Source organism: Typha latifolia, chromosome 6, assembly GCF_019914945.1.
Source record: "Typha latifolia isolate L0001 chromosome 6, TyphaL0001v2, whole genome shotgun sequence".
NCBI lineage: Eukaryota > Viridiplantae > Streptophyta > Magnoliopsida > Poales > Typhaceae > Typha > Typha latifolia.
This window is the reverse complement of record NC_133091.1, coordinates 14,422,247-14,437,099: the sequence shown is the minus strand read 5'-3', so window position 1 is coordinate 14,437,099 and position 14,853 is coordinate 14,422,247. Positions and strand designations below refer to the sequence as shown.

At 38.6% G+C, this 14,853-nt stretch overlaps 3 protein-coding genes across 4 annotated transcripts; 1 reads left to right on the top strand and 2 right to left on the bottom strand.

The window, feature by feature from the left end:
* The first annotated feature begins 2,949 nt into the window (after positions 1 to 2,949).
* Positions 2,950 to 5,217, top strand: LOC140790715 (uncharacterized). Of its 2 annotated transcripts, none has more exons than XM_073140918.1 (6): positions 2,950 to 3,150; positions 3,569 to 3,635; positions 3,848 to 3,970; positions 4,052 to 4,135; positions 4,755 to 4,841; positions 4,985 to 5,217. In XM_073140918.1, exons 1-6 carry the CDS (start codon positions 3,071 to 3,073, stop codon positions 5,036 to 5,038), a joined length of 495 nt encoding a protein of 164 aa, XP_072997019.1. In that variant the 5' UTR covers positions 2,950 to 3,070; the 3' UTR covers positions 5,039 to 5,217. The 2 variants fall into 2 exon arrangements, with proteins under 2 accessions (XP_072997019.1, XP_072997018.1); XM_073140917.1 differs by having other exon boundaries at positions 2,988 to 3,150; positions 4,923 to 5,217.
* Positions 5,218 to 6,360: 1,143 nt separating this feature from the next.
* Positions 6,361 to 11,576, bottom strand: LOC140790716 (uncharacterized). The gene is made up of 4 exons (XM_073140919.1): positions 11,381 to 11,576; positions 10,967 to 11,316; positions 7,386 to 7,647; positions 6,361 to 6,589 (listed from the first exon to the last, which is right to left on the bottom strand). Exons 2-4 carry the CDS (start codon positions 11,033 to 11,035, stop codon positions 6,537 to 6,539), a joined length of 384 nt encoding a protein of 127 aa, XP_072997020.1. The 5' UTR covers positions 11,036 to 11,316; positions 11,381 to 11,576; the 3' UTR covers positions 6,361 to 6,536.
* Positions 11,577 to 11,880: 304 nt separating this feature from the next.
* On the bottom strand, positions 11,881 to 14,302 carry LOC140790714 (josephin-like protein). The gene is made up of 4 exons (XM_073140915.1): positions 14,006 to 14,302; positions 13,790 to 13,867; positions 12,562 to 13,046; positions 11,881 to 12,459 (listed from the first exon to the last, which is right to left on the bottom strand). Exons 2-3 carry the CDS (start codon positions 13,859 to 13,861, stop codon positions 12,564 to 12,566), a joined length of 555 nt encoding a protein of 184 aa, XP_072997016.1. The 5' UTR covers positions 13,862 to 13,867; positions 14,006 to 14,302; the 3' UTR covers positions 11,881 to 12,459; positions 12,562 to 12,563.
* Between the last annotated feature and the right edge of the window lie 551 nt (positions 14,303 to 14,853).

The window sequence follows — 14,853 nt, the reverse complement described above, 5'->3', positions numbered from 1 at the left end:
ACATATAATATATATATATATATATATAAACCTATACAATTAAAAAAAATTAACATCATATAACAACTTCCTACACTATAATCACCACTGTTAACAAACTACACAACAGTATAGCTATACTACACCAAGTTATTTACATCCACAAAACACAAATCGTAACCAAAAATTTTGTCTAGATTGCATAATATCATCTATCTTCCACAAGCAGAAGCACCAACTTCAGCAGCTATATATCCATTCCAAAAAGCTTTCACTTTCCATCAAGCTCTGTTCACCCAAAATACAGCAGAAACATCAAAATAGCATCAAGCCTTCAGCTCCTCTGCTATCTCCTTCCAGCATAAGTTTTGTCTTCTTCTGCATTCCATCCCTCTGCAAACTTGCGTCCCAAGACTTCATACTCTTCTAACAGAAAATAAACCACACAAACACAGCCATCCAGATTTGTCACCAATCTTTAATGCCTTTCTTCAAACCCTAAGTCTTCTTCATAATCCATATCTCACTTATGTTATTTAGAGCACCCATATTGCCAAATATGTATAGATCTCATAGCATTATTAATTCTCCTGGCATACCCACATCTCAGTAACAAATGTTTTGACAGTTTCCTCCTTCCTACAAAACATATTTGTTCTCCCTAATCCATTGTCTGTTAATTATATTAACTTTTATTAAATTTTTATCATTCCCCATCACAGCCATCGTGGTTCATTCCCTTTTCGATATCTTGGGGTAGATATTTCTCTTAAGCGTCTGAGAGCTAATGCTTTTAAAGATATCACTGACCGTATTCAAGTTAAGCTCAACGACCGGAGGAGAGATATTTATCTCAAGCTGAAAGGATTATACTTATTAAATTATTCATATTTACAAGCTGTGTAATTTTGTTAATACCCTTGTCTGTTATTGACTCTATGACTACGTATACTAAAATATTTTTGTGGAATCGCAATAAAGATAAAGGTTGTTCTGCCATGTTCTAACTAAAGTTGATGCGGTACAAATATGGTAAGTTAGTTTTTGAGGTAGAAAAAGGAGGACTAAAAACTATTCAGTCATGCTCAACTTGATTAATAAGGTGGGTGTTGATTTCAAATTTGGTTTTTCTAATAGGCAAATACTTTAATGCATCTTTAAAAATTATAATCTTAATCCAACGGCTATAATAGTCAGTTTTCATATTCGGTATCGGTTTTCCGGTAGCGGTTCCAAAACTACATTACGTAAGAAAGAGTATATTAGTTAAGAAGATTAATTACGTGTGCGTAACTTCCCAATTTTCTTGTTATACTCTTGAAGATCTTAACCATTAGATCTTCATCAAAGTGATTGATAAACAATTAACTTTACGGTGCGGAAGAAGCGCTCTACATATTTTTTTTCTTCTTCCGTTAAGATTTCTCTCTTAAATATAATTATGTCTTAATTATAGGAGATATCATTTAATATTAAATAATTTAAATTTAATTATTTGGAGATAAATTTCAATTTAAATATAATTCTCTATCTCTATCTATTAAAATTTAATTTAAATTAATCTTAAACTAATGGGAGATATATGTAAATAATAAAAAATAATCAAACAAATAAAATATAATTAAATTTTCATCAAGTTAATTATAAAAGACATCAATACCCTTATTTTGATATATATACATTACTCTCAGTTAATAATATATATATCTTTTACTTAATAAAATATTAAGATAATATAATTGTTAAAAAATAATGTGCAAGATTATATATCTAAAAAAATTACCTGCTGAACCGGTAATATCTTTCATTCCTAGATAAAAAATTAATTCTATTGTATGAAAGAAACCCTCTTTCTAATAACATCGAGATTGAAAAGGTGCCAGCGACCCTAGGATTTTTAACATGCCACCTTCTAAGAAACCACCTTACATCAATATAGACATTAAGTTTGGTGCTAAGAAAACGATTAGATTAATTTAACATGGGATGTGGAATATTAGTAGACTTAGTTTATCTTTAGTTTGGGACTTTCCTGGCTAACGCCATAGATCGCTCCCAAGGGATCCTAAGAAGGATAAGTGGGTATGGACTCGGGTATCTAAAGGTCTGATTTCGACTAAATTTGCTTACCATTTATTGTGAAATAAGCGGCCTCAAGATGGTGATGATCAGATTAATGGAAATTGCGCTGGAAACTGCCCATTGCTTCTCTCTGCACTTTTATTTTTTTTTGTAGAAAAATGATTTAGGGGAACCTACCAACTAGAGATAAAATTTGAAAATACGATAATTCCATAGACTCAACGTGTACAATATGCAATTCTAATATTCAGAATATTGAACATTTTATTTATCACGTGCACTATTCAACAAATCTGGGACTTGACATATAGATTAAGGGTGACTGGCTAAATAAGGGTGATAGGATGATCGAAAGATTTTCTATTGCTAATCCCTTTTTACAGTTATTAAAAAATAGAAATAACATCGTGTTTGACTTTATTAATACTTAGCTCATATGGAGAAATATTATTCTCATGACCTTACAGATAGAAACATAGCCCTCGATGCCCGCACCTTAGTCTATTGGAGACATCAGAGCCATGGTTAAGCCCGCCTGAACATTGATGGCCCCTTTGAGCCATCAAAATAGAGCAATGATATTGGATGGATTTTTCGCAATTCTAATGGAATGGTTTTACATGCTAGAGGTAAGCCAACAAAAAATTCTATACGCCTTCCAATCAGAAGACACTTGAGGCTTTGAAGATCGTCGTGAACCTAAAAATTACCCACTTTAAGATCGAAACGGACTTGGAGTTGCTAGTTTTACTTATGCAACATGATCATACCCATTGGCACATAACCAATCTAATTGAATCTTGAGCCTTTGAAACCGTCAGGTACCGTCGTAACAAAAACAAAGATATTACCATATTGGGCCAGGCTAAGCCGGGCCTGTTGAAAGTTGAGGCCTAGCATTTATAAGGGTTTCCAGTAGGCGTGAAGGATCCCAAATCAGCGTACCCATGCTTCCTTTAACAGCCTAGAAGAAGAAGAAGAAGAAGAAGAAGAAGAAGAAGAAGAAGGCATGAAGGAGTTCCAAGTAGCCATTTACAACGGTTCTCACACTCTCTCCCTCGCCCTCTTCGCCGATGTCACAAACAGCAGGTCTTCATCCTCTTTTTATTCCTCCTTATCGATCTTCTACTTATCGGCGCTTGATCTTTTCTCTCTTTCCTCTGATACGAATTGCTTTTGTCGTTCCTATTTTACCTTTATTTGGTGGCCTTCACTTATTTTCTCATTTATATACTTACTTTGTTTAGAGCACTTAGAGTTGGGTAGTGTAATTAATTATTTATTAGATTATAGTACTCCTAGTTGGTAATCATGTAACAAAGATACTATCTTTCCTGAAAATTAATGGACATTAAAATTGTAGATTTGCAACTTGCATATTTTCAACACACTGATGCACAAGGAAAATACTTCGGCTTCATCTCAAACAAAGGAGTGTATATTTGAAGCTAGTATGGTCTAGGCTTGGTTTTAGTACCATTAAGTGATGTGTTCTGTTCTTTTACAGGGAACTCCTTGAGTCCATGCAGTCTGGAAGGATGGAACCAGAAGTAGCACTTCTTAATGCGTTACTAGTATGTGAATTCTTATTTTTTAGATAACTTCTCTTGGGTTCAACCCGAAAATGATTTTCTAGCTTGTCCTAGCATAGCCATAGATGTAATATCACACGTATCTTTTCTTCTCAATGCCTTCCTTTAATTGACAGATGTAGAATGCTAGCAAAGATCTTACCTGACTGTAGCTGTGACACGTTTTTTAATGTTGTTTCCACCATAAATAACAGGTACCAGATGTTTTCCCCATTTTAGCAGCAGCTCATAAGGCGCTTCTATCCAAATTAAGGGATTCACTGACAACTCGTACTCTTCACTCAGAGCTTGTTTATAACTATGCCGGATCTAAACATGTACCTATATGTTTTAGTTGTTACTATTTTCTATATCCAATTTTCTGCATATTAATGACTCCAAATTGGATGTTATGATAGATAACAGAGTCCCTGAAGCGATGTGGAATTTCTGATGATACAGCCTACATCCTTGTAGCTCGTTTTGATGCATCTCTTGATGAGGTAAAATTCTCTAGTAATCAATATTCAATAATTATATCAAGTTCCTCAATTGCATGTCTTATATAGAAGGTTGATGTTGCATTCTTCCTGAATCGCATTTCTTGTGAAGCTCTAAAATATAAATGATGTGGAAACAAGATTCTTAACAATTAGAAAGCACAAAAACGTTTGAGCTGCTCGTGCTTTTTGAATCAATTTGAAACAGCCTCCGAAAGGGGGGAAATTAGCTTGTACATATTTGTCTTGCATATTTGATGCTTGAGCTACTGTAGCATAAGATAGTCTAATTGTGCATATATGGGACTCCGCTAGCTGAAAATTTTAATTGAGACAAGGCCTCACTAGTAAACTGGAATGGTTGTGAAGCCTTTGCCTTTAATGTTAGTGAAAGTAGAAAATTTATGTTTTTTGTAAGTACATAAATTTATGGTACTCAGTGCTCAAAGCAGTTCACCTTCAAATTATGACATCTCACTTTGAATCGCCAAAATAGAGTCACCACTCCTCTCTTCCCTGTATAATTTGACAAGACATTTCAAGTTTGCTAACACTCATAATAGCTTGAGTTGTTGAAGTTACAAAGTCAAATGGTATATTGAGTGTGATTCTTCCTTGTAAGATGAAAAACGTGGAGAAGCTCATTAATGGGAAAGAGATTGATTTGGTAGAATTGGAAGGAAGAGCTAACCGTGTGCAGATTCTAAAGGTATGGATATCATTCCAACTTTCACAATGTGCTTTATTTTTTCTTTCCTAAATGTAGTGATCATTGCATTGTTTTCTTCAGCATTACAAAATATCTTCCCAGGAGTTGGCAATATCTTCATTATCTGATGCAATCACTTGCAGGATCGCAGCTCGAGATGCCCTTTGAAAAATGAGAATCATATGTCTCGAGTTTAAGTTTCTTTCATTGTGTCTGTAATCTGAATATCTGATGCTTTATGATGGTTCATGTGTCGACCCTGTATAAGAAAGAGAGATCACATCATCAACTGCTTGAGTGTGACAGGCTATTTTCATTTTTCTTTTTGGATCATAGACAAAATATTTCAATCAGTAGAATGGTCTCAACCCACTAATCATGTGACTTGTTGGCATCTACTTTACTTCTCTCCATTTATCTCTCAAGCCTTGGTTTGTTGTTCATTAACAGGGGAGGAGACGGAAATTAGGTGGAGTAGAGGAACGTCATCTTATAATAATTTATTTGTAGAAGAATTCGACCGAACTAGAAAGTAGAAGGGATAAATGTGATGAGAAATTCTCAATTTTAGTGGACCTAAATTTGATGATGCAACATGGCTCGCCGTCCACGTTGATAGACGGCCCCTTGTTGTGCAACGCGGCAGATATCTGACCTGGAGGTGGAGTCGGCAATAGATGAGGCCATCTGAACCACGACCGCATAAAATCCTGGCTTTCCCGTCGAGTAATACAAACTAATACTACGAACTCACGGTTCGGATAAGACACTTGTGGATGACTCGTGCCCTCATAACTGATGACTGCTGCCTGCTGATATACATACCAATCTTCCTCGATCTTTTAGAACGCCACCACAAGTCCAAGGGAGAGTAGAGAAGTGAAGAGATGGCATCGTTAGGCATGGGTTTTGGCGCAGCACTTGCAACCCGTAGGCCGTTTGCAGTGACGGCGGCGACAAAGAAAGTTGGTGGGCTTACCCAGAAAGAGGAGGAGAAGGGGCCGTTTGATTGGATTCTTGGGGCACTGCAGAAGGAAGACCAGCTCCTGGAAACCGATCCGATCCTCAAAAAAGTAGAGGAGACCAACGGCAGGAAGTCCACCACTTCTGTCTCTGTTCCCCCCAAGAAATCCGGTGGATTCGGAGGTCTCTTTGCCCAGAAATGAAGTTTTAATTACAAATACCTCTGTGAGAGAGAGACGGGAGACACCCCCCCCCAACCAAAAAAAAAAGAAGGAAAAGGCATTCTGTCTCACAGCTCTTTCTCCTATTAAACAAGGAGACATCACAATTTAAACTCAATCCTGTCTTTGCTCCGATGATTAAGTATGCTGCTTATCTTGTACTCTTCAACTGTTATCACGAATCTCTATGTTAATTTGGCCTCGAAAATTTGAGAATTTATCTTTTGATATTGCATCTGAAGCTTGTCGGTTATAGTTCGTCTCGCATGAATGCGTAGGATCATGTCAATGGTTTCCACGACCTTTTACATTTGGCTTGTGGCCCAAGTAGATAGTTCTGAAAAGCTAGCAATCACTCACCATTAAATAACAGCTTCAGAAGCATCTGTTTGAAATTTCCAGCCTTTTTAAGGTTTGCTCGAATAGTGTTGTATCTGTAATTATTATGATTGCCGCGTACAGAATATTAATAGAGGATTAAAAATTTACATAGGATATCACGAACGCGACCTTACAGCAGCAAGTCACGAATCTTCACTGGTCTTTTCACAGCATTGTGAAACCCTGTAAACAAATTACAGTTGTTAGAAATTCAACAATTTAGTCTAAAGTATGATATGGCATAAATAATGAAAATTTGCAAAATTAAACTCCATTAAGCAGACCGGAAGGATGTCACTTTGCTGCTTCATCTCTGGATGCATTTTCAACACGCAAGATTCAAGGTTGCGATATGACTCGCTATAACTTATTGACCAACCCATACACTGGAAGTACTTTCCATCACCTGCTTTACTCCTTGTAAACTCGACTTGCGTTGACGGTGGTAATTATGATCTATCCAACATCTAACTTTTTGACATATCCAATAATAAATAAGAATTTGAAAGTAAAAATCTTTCCAGTTAGATATGGATAAGTTGTTTCGACCACCAATTTGCAACCAAGGAATAGACATGCTAAGATTACACTTTGGACAACATTACACTATCTTGTTTTAAAGGGTGCAAATCTCTTTCAATTGTTTCTGCCTTCTGTAAATCATCCCTATGAGTTTTTAAATATGTGCTACTCTCTTTTCTAAACCTGCTTGTTTTAAAACAAGAGTTTGCAAAAACTATATAATCGAAAAGGTACATCCTTCTCTAAATCCTATAGTAGCCGATATCGATCAATGCAAAAAAGATTCAGATAAACGTACTTCCTGAAAGAAAATACTAAGCTAATACTTCCAGGCTATAGTAATTAAGACAGACGTGCTAAATAAGTATATAAAACATGTGAATCATACTGCATTTACTCGTAAGTAAGAATTTCTAGAGAAATATACTATTAGATAAAAAGGCTTAGCTAGAATTACCTATCAAAGAACTTAGATGAGCTACCCCTGGGGAAACCTTTATTGCAGAAGATGGGCTTGGAGCAGCATGGGCTATCTTTTGCCTCTGAATAAATGTTAAATTCTGTTTACAACTGTTCTCAGTGGATGCTGGTGTAGAGATCTTAAATGCAGGCACTGCTTTGAAATGTTTAGTTGCTGACGCCTCATTTCTACTATTGCTACCATCAGTTAGATTCATTATCTTGCCCACACTATCTCGGAGAACTCTCTGCTTCTCGACCTGTAAAGTCAAATGGCAATATGACATCATATTTCTAGAGATGCAACAGGGTCCATTAGTTTATCCAAGCGTGTATCCCAGTTCAAATGGGTTATGATCTTGCTTGTCTAAGAAAATAGTCAAGAAAATAAGGTAAGCCCCGAGTTAGTAGTTTATAACATGATATGGGTTATTAAACTGAATAGTCCATAGTGTATTTAATGAATAGTCAGAACAAATTAGTTGGAATGAGGTTGTTTTAGGATCTTAAAAGTGGAGGCTTAACCAAAGTGAGGAGACAGTAATATACCAGAGAATTAAGGTAGATACTTTGATGGTCAAAAGAGAAAACGAGAATGTAAGAACCTAGGCAAAGGAAATGTAGAGAAGGGATACCCAATAGTTTTGTACCTATTTTTGTGGTAATGAATACTTTTTATAAAAAAAAAATAACACAAAAAGAATGCGAGAACCCAGGCAATGGACAACAAGGTATCAAGTAGAGAAGTTGCCATATCTCACCACATGCAGCAAGACCTACTTCATGGCTAAAGAGAGCCTAAAATGTGCATATTATTATGATGCAAATCAGATCAGATCGGATCACATCAAGGGGAGATTAGACTCAATAGATTGAGTCTAGTTATCTTATTTGTTTATTTAATTTAGTTAGAATGTTAGAATTTTATTTAATTAGTCAAATTCAGCTCTACGCAGTTTCGAAAAAATATTCGCAGAATATTCTACATAAGTTCGAATAATATCAAACCAGCTGGATAAGATCGCAAACCTCCAAATCTACAACTTTAGTATTCAAAAGGCCGATTTAGTTAGTTAGCTAGCTTTACATCTTGTTGTTTAAATTTTAAATAAATCGGATAATCCGTATGTGGATTCGATCCGCTATGGATTTTTACTTCTATAAATAGGGGCATGTATTGATAATTATAAAATTGAATGGAATTATTGAGAGAAATATGAGTTTAGTCAGTTATTATTTTCGTCCTTATCTTTTTTTACATTAACCGTTGAATTATTTTTATCTTCATAGGAGTAGATCTTAACCGTAGATCCATTTCAAACATCCAAACCCTAGCCACATCCTATCTCCAGCAGCCATCCTACTACTCCCCAACCTATCTCCACTATTTTATTTTTATCTTTTCATCCCAATCTCCGATTTAGGTAAAACTAGAGCCATTAGAACCCTAACTCACGAAGCTACCTCCACCTAAATTTTCATAATCATCCTTTAGACGGATCATTCCAACTCTGATCCGTAACATATTAATTGAAGACAAAATAGATGGATTGCGGAAGAACCTTAAAGTTAACAAAGTTGTTGACCGGGGATCAAGAGAAAGTGGAGGAGCATCAGGAGATACCCCATATCCTTGCATTCTCTCTGGAGGCTCAATTTTTTAAGTGGTATATGTTATACAATAAAAAACCATAGTGTCAACTAGGGCTGTCAAAATAAACGAGCGGCTCGAGCTCAGCTTGGCTGAAGCTCAAGTTCGGCTCGACTCAGTTAGAAATGAGCCGAGCCTGAGCCGTCGAAACTGACTCAAAATTAATGCCGAGCCGAGCCTGAGCTAGAGTCAGCTCGCTCAGGCTCGGCTTGATAGACTCGATAGGTATTGCTACTTGGCCGCGAGTCCTAAATCCTAATTAGTCAAGATAAATGAACAGCTGGGATTAGACCATCAGGAGATTCTAGGGGCGAGCAAAGATGAGGCAGGCAATGGGTCACATGCAATTCCCCCTCGGGGCGAGTGCTAGGAGGGCTTGTTGTGGGGCCCAAAATTTGCCAGCCGGTACTTTGCTGGCATTGCCCGTCCAATCTCTAGTTCTCTATTGTTCTTCTAAGGGTAAATTGGTAAAAAACACATGGCAGATAGTGAGGTATGTGATCCAAATAAGCGTAACACATCACTATCTCGAAATTGCACTTGATTAGGCCTCGGGCTGCGGGTTGCACTAGCCGTCGAGCATCTGAAACCCAAATTCTATGGAACGAGTTGAAGAAGAGGTGCTTCTGCTATGGAACATACTGTAGCCTTGCGAACGGAATAGCTCTGGCCTGAAAGCTAGGAGAAGCAACGCCGCCACTGAACGAGGCAAAGGAGAGGTGGATGCATTCAGCTATAGAATGAGGTGAAGGAGAGGTGCGAGGCGATGCCGCCGCTGAAGCTGGACGAGGGGTTGCTAGATGCATTGCCGACGTCCTCCTCAAGCTCTTGAGCTCATCCTCCTCAAGGAGAGGTGCATGCATTCGACACCGGTGCTTGTGAGCTCGTCCTCCTCAAACTGTCGCGGTGCCGGCAGCCTCGTCCTTCTTCGCCAAGCTCCGCCTCCTCATCTCCTCCTCAAGATGTTTGCTACCTCATCCTCCTCAAGCTATCGCGGTGCTCGGCTTGGGCTTGATCTGGCTCGGTCCAGCTCGACTTGAATGAGACTCGATAATAGACTCATTTCAGGCTCGAGCTTGACTCGAACTCGGTCTAGCCCGGCTCGGGCTCGGCTCGACTTGAGCTGAGCCGAGCTTGAGCCTAATTCTAAGGCTCGAAATTCATTTTGAGCCGAGCCTGAGCCTGAGCCGGCTCGCTCAAGCTCGGCTCGTTTACACCCCTAGTGTCAACAAGCTGAGCCAGCTTATCCTTTTCTCTCTCTGAAAATAAATGCAATGCCACCTAAAAGATATTGAACGAAGTTAAAAGTCAGAAGGAACCATATTAAAAGCATGTGAAATATAAATAAGGTTGATACCGACCTTAATTGAGTCAGTGATAACCATTATCAGAATTTTTGTGTGCAGAGTACTATCTTACCGTCACCTTAGCAAGGTTTACTACTAGGTACCCAAATTTAAACCACTTCCTTTTCTCATTTAAGAATTATCTTTGAGCTGAGTTATGTAGATCTACGCCTTCCTAATATTAAGCATCTGAGGAACAGGTTGGAGAGAAACCAGCCTCAAATTTGGAGGTGACAAAGTAACTCTGCAGTGGTCTTTTTTGTGTGATTTTGTTATTAGGGGGTAGATATTCTGTATCATGATACTATAGAATTTTTCTTTGTGATGTTGTTCATCTCCGTGACGGAGGTTAATTGGTTTAAATTTCAATGAAATATGACTGAAAAGAGGAAGACCAGATGCGATTAATGTTTGCTGAGGACAACGAAGGAATTACTATCCTAGTATCCTGGATGTTTATAGCACTCCGAACCCAAAAGGTTAAAGTATGAACCCAGAAACAACAAATTAAGACACAGCTAGAGAGAGAACAATAATAGCAAGCTAATGAGAAAAGATAAAAAAAAAATTCATAAAACTCACAACGGGTTGGTCTTTCCGTCGCAAACTTGCTCTGTCCTCCAGCCATCTCCCTTGAGCTCGTCTTAGCATAAACCCTCTCTGCTAGGCCCAGTCACTGAAGTAAACTCTCCCTCAATCCCCGAAGCGAACCTTGAGATGATCTTCTCCCTAGAAGCATCCACCTCAGAAGCCACATCAACAGCCACATCCTTTGACGGAGGTGAGTAATGGAGCCAATCCTCATCAGAATATCACCGTGCAAAGCTCTCCTCTTAGTTCCGCCTTCCTACTCGCAAGGAAGCACCCTAGAATCTTCTCTGTCCTTGTTTCTTCTGACCAGATCCGTTACTTGTTGATCTGGTTCTCCCGAGCTATGGGAGGATCTAATCAGGGGTAAAATAAAAGCTTAGCGAATAAGTTTGGATGTGTAATAACCTGAGATTATGCGTTGAGGTATCTCCTCTAAAGGGTCATCTTGATCTGCTCCAAGATCCTCTTCCACGAAGTAATCGTCTTAGTTGTCTTCTCCTTCCTCTTCGGGGAGAAGGCCATTGCTATCGAGCCACTCGAGCTCTTCGGGATATGGGACGTCCATCTCCATGTCCATCCCCGTCAGACCGCTGGTTGCTTCGATGCCTAATCTCAAACACTTACCCAAATCCTCGCGGATGAGAAGCTAAGAATTTTTGGCGGCAAACTCAAGTGGCAAATTGGGGAAATTGACCCGCATTTCCCTTTCGTCCTAGAGGCCCACGAAATCTGAAAGGCCTACGAAGCATTTAACTCCCACGTTGTGCTATACATTTATGTTCAAGTATTGGAGCTTGTCTGTTATCTGTGTTCAATACTGTGTACGAAAACTTATGCAAGGACTTAGTAATAATCAGCAAACAAAAATATTATCGCAGAATAGCAACATATACAGAGACACAAGCTTTACAAGCAACTTTTGTTATGTTCCAATGAAACAGGGCTAAGGTCTTTTTGTCATATAAAAGATAAAATAAATAAATAAAAGATTTACAAGCAGACTATCACTTAAGCAAGTTGAACTAACCAAAGAACAAGCATGATCCTCTAAACACGTAACCAGGCAAAATTTATAAACATCTTACATCAACTCCACATTCTATAAGAGTGCATAATTAAAATGGAAAGCAATTTTTATGGCACAAAGTTATGCCAGAGAAGATATTTTCTCCATTATCTTCTGCAGAAAATGAACCGCTTCAGGAGGTAGGTAGCAAGGAACAGGAAAGCCTATATACAAGAAAGAATTGCACTGCCACCAGCCATCTTTTCCTCTATGAAAATGCCAGTTGCTCGGTCTTCACAAATGCTGTCTTTGAAGAAAGAGAGATGGTTAAGGCAAGAGCACCTACACTTATCATCTTACTAAGTCCTCCCTAGCTGCCCTCCTTTGATCTCATCAAGGGACTTCATAAAAATCAATTGACACTGTTGCCATAGATACCCAAGGACAGCTTGAATCAAGCAGCAACAACAGGCGGCAGCTATGAATGAACACACCAAACAGACAAATCGCCCACAATAAGCCTTCTAATTTACTCCAAGAATGCACCATGAGCATCAAAACATTCTCAAAGGCATTGTACCTTCAAAAAGCTGAGTTTGGAATTAGTTCTTGCTCATCATGCAAAATAATTAAGATTTCTCCACCTTGACTGATTACATCATCTAAGAATGCAGTAACTTCTTCCTTGTCCTCAAATTGTATGGGTGCACCCATATCACTGTCCAAGTTATACCACACACCATCAATGATCCGTAATGCGATCCAATGCCTACCTTTCCAAAGTCCATTGTACCTTCTGACAGGTACATTAAGCATGATACCCAGCAATTTTTCTGCATTCAAGTTAATTGAAGAAGCTCCACTTCGGCGATCATGCCAAACTATTTTTTTCCTTCTGGCCTCTAATGCTGCAATAAGTACATTTACATCATAATTTCCAGTCAATCTATTGTGGTGAGGTTTAAAGATAAACGATAGAGGAGTCCACTGATCTTTATTAGGATCATTAAGAACAAGTTTGTCTGCAACAGCATCTAGATCAGCTCGAGTGAAAGAGTCCTTTTCCTGATCCAAAACATTATTATTGAACTATGTCAACCACAATATGACAGCACTAATAAAAAAGATAAGCTCTAACAACTGACCACAAAAGTTTTTTTCTTTTTTTCTTTTTTTAACTGATCACAAAAGTTAATAAGAGAAACTGAAACTAGGAAGGTATTTACATGACCGAGATATAATTTTCTATCCTGCTTAGTACTGAAGGCAGAGGCTAATATTTGAATTCTCGACTTTTTTTAAACAACATATAGATCGATATAGCATGTGTCAAGTGAAACTTTCTAATACCATCTAAGATAGGAAAAGGTCTCAGAAAGGTCTAAGATGAATAACAGGAATTCCAATTTATTATTGATAAAGTGCATGCGAGAGAAAAAAATTTCCTTCATCAAAGTAGCAAACCCTTTTAAGGGAACTCCAGTAGAAAGTAAAAGAATAGGCATCTTAACTTCTGTTGGCAATTCTGCCCACATATTTAACACGTCTTCTCAAGCGTAGAGTCAATGAGAGTAAGAGATTACACATAATTAACACATCTTGTATGCAACTAAATACTCTATAAGAGATTACACAGACTTCTGTATAGATCTAAGCATAAGCTTGTCTGGAAGAAGGGGGGAGAAGCAAAAGCATAGTGTATAGCAGCTATCTTGCTTATGTCAGTGCCAATTAATTCTCAAATAACTGACTGAATATAGAATAGAAAAGGGATAAGGTGCGGTACATCAGATTGGCAAAATCATTACCTGCATAAGATTATTGAGCGCGTGTAACAGGCAGAACTGCAACCTCTGCTTCTCATGATACACCGCCTCCATATCCAACTGTGAATGAATCAAGCATACAACATAAGAAGCAGGAAATCGAAAAGAGGTTGCCTAATTCGACAACACCAAGCACATGGAGATCGAATAGAAACCCTAGCTCGCGGCGTCCATGGTACCAGTAGTAGTAGTAGTTACCTCTTTGGAAAACCGAGGGAAAAAGAAGGAGAGACAGGAATCGGTGCTGCCGCTGAGGGCTGTTGCCGGGAACCGAGGGGAAGCTGTTTGTGCCACCGATCCGATCGGCGAGGTTTTGTCCTGGATCGCCTCTGATTCCAATCTCACCTCTACGTCAATGGGCGGGGCTCGGACCCACCTAAGTCACCCATATGGCCTTAACAAATAACAATCCTTGGTTCGGGTCAGACGGCCCAAAACAAGTTTATTTCCTCGGGCACCGTGCCACGCTATATCAGTATATCTATCTATCTATCTATCTATCTATCTATCTAGTGTTGCATCCATATCTACAAAGCTGAAAGGATATCCAAAGCCTCATCCAAACTTTATTGAAGACTCTCAACCGTAAATGGTCCAATGTAATGCAATCTTAAAAGCAAAACCACAATGTCGGTCTGGTCAAATGAAGGGTGACGGTAACAAGTTATACAAGTTCGGGGGATGGGTCCATTAATCCCTACAAAACAACCTCGGAAGGAATCTCGATACATGATTTCTTCCCTAAACATGTTGGAGATCTCGATAGCCTCACCGACTGAAGCAGGGAAAGACATTCGTTGCCAAATTTCTAATTCCCTAAGGACTAGTTGTCTCTTTGCATAGGATTTTGACTAACTCCAAGCAGTCGGTCTCTAGGATGAGTTTGTAGCATGTTGGAATTGCTCTGAGGTCCAGGCTTTAGAGAGCAGCGCTAAACTATTGAGATAAATTTCCAGGTCGACTAATGCATTTCTCTGTGGCCCACTCGGAAGATGGCTTACACATCTCCCTGGTATCTGCGAGGCACAAAACTCCGTCGGTGTCGG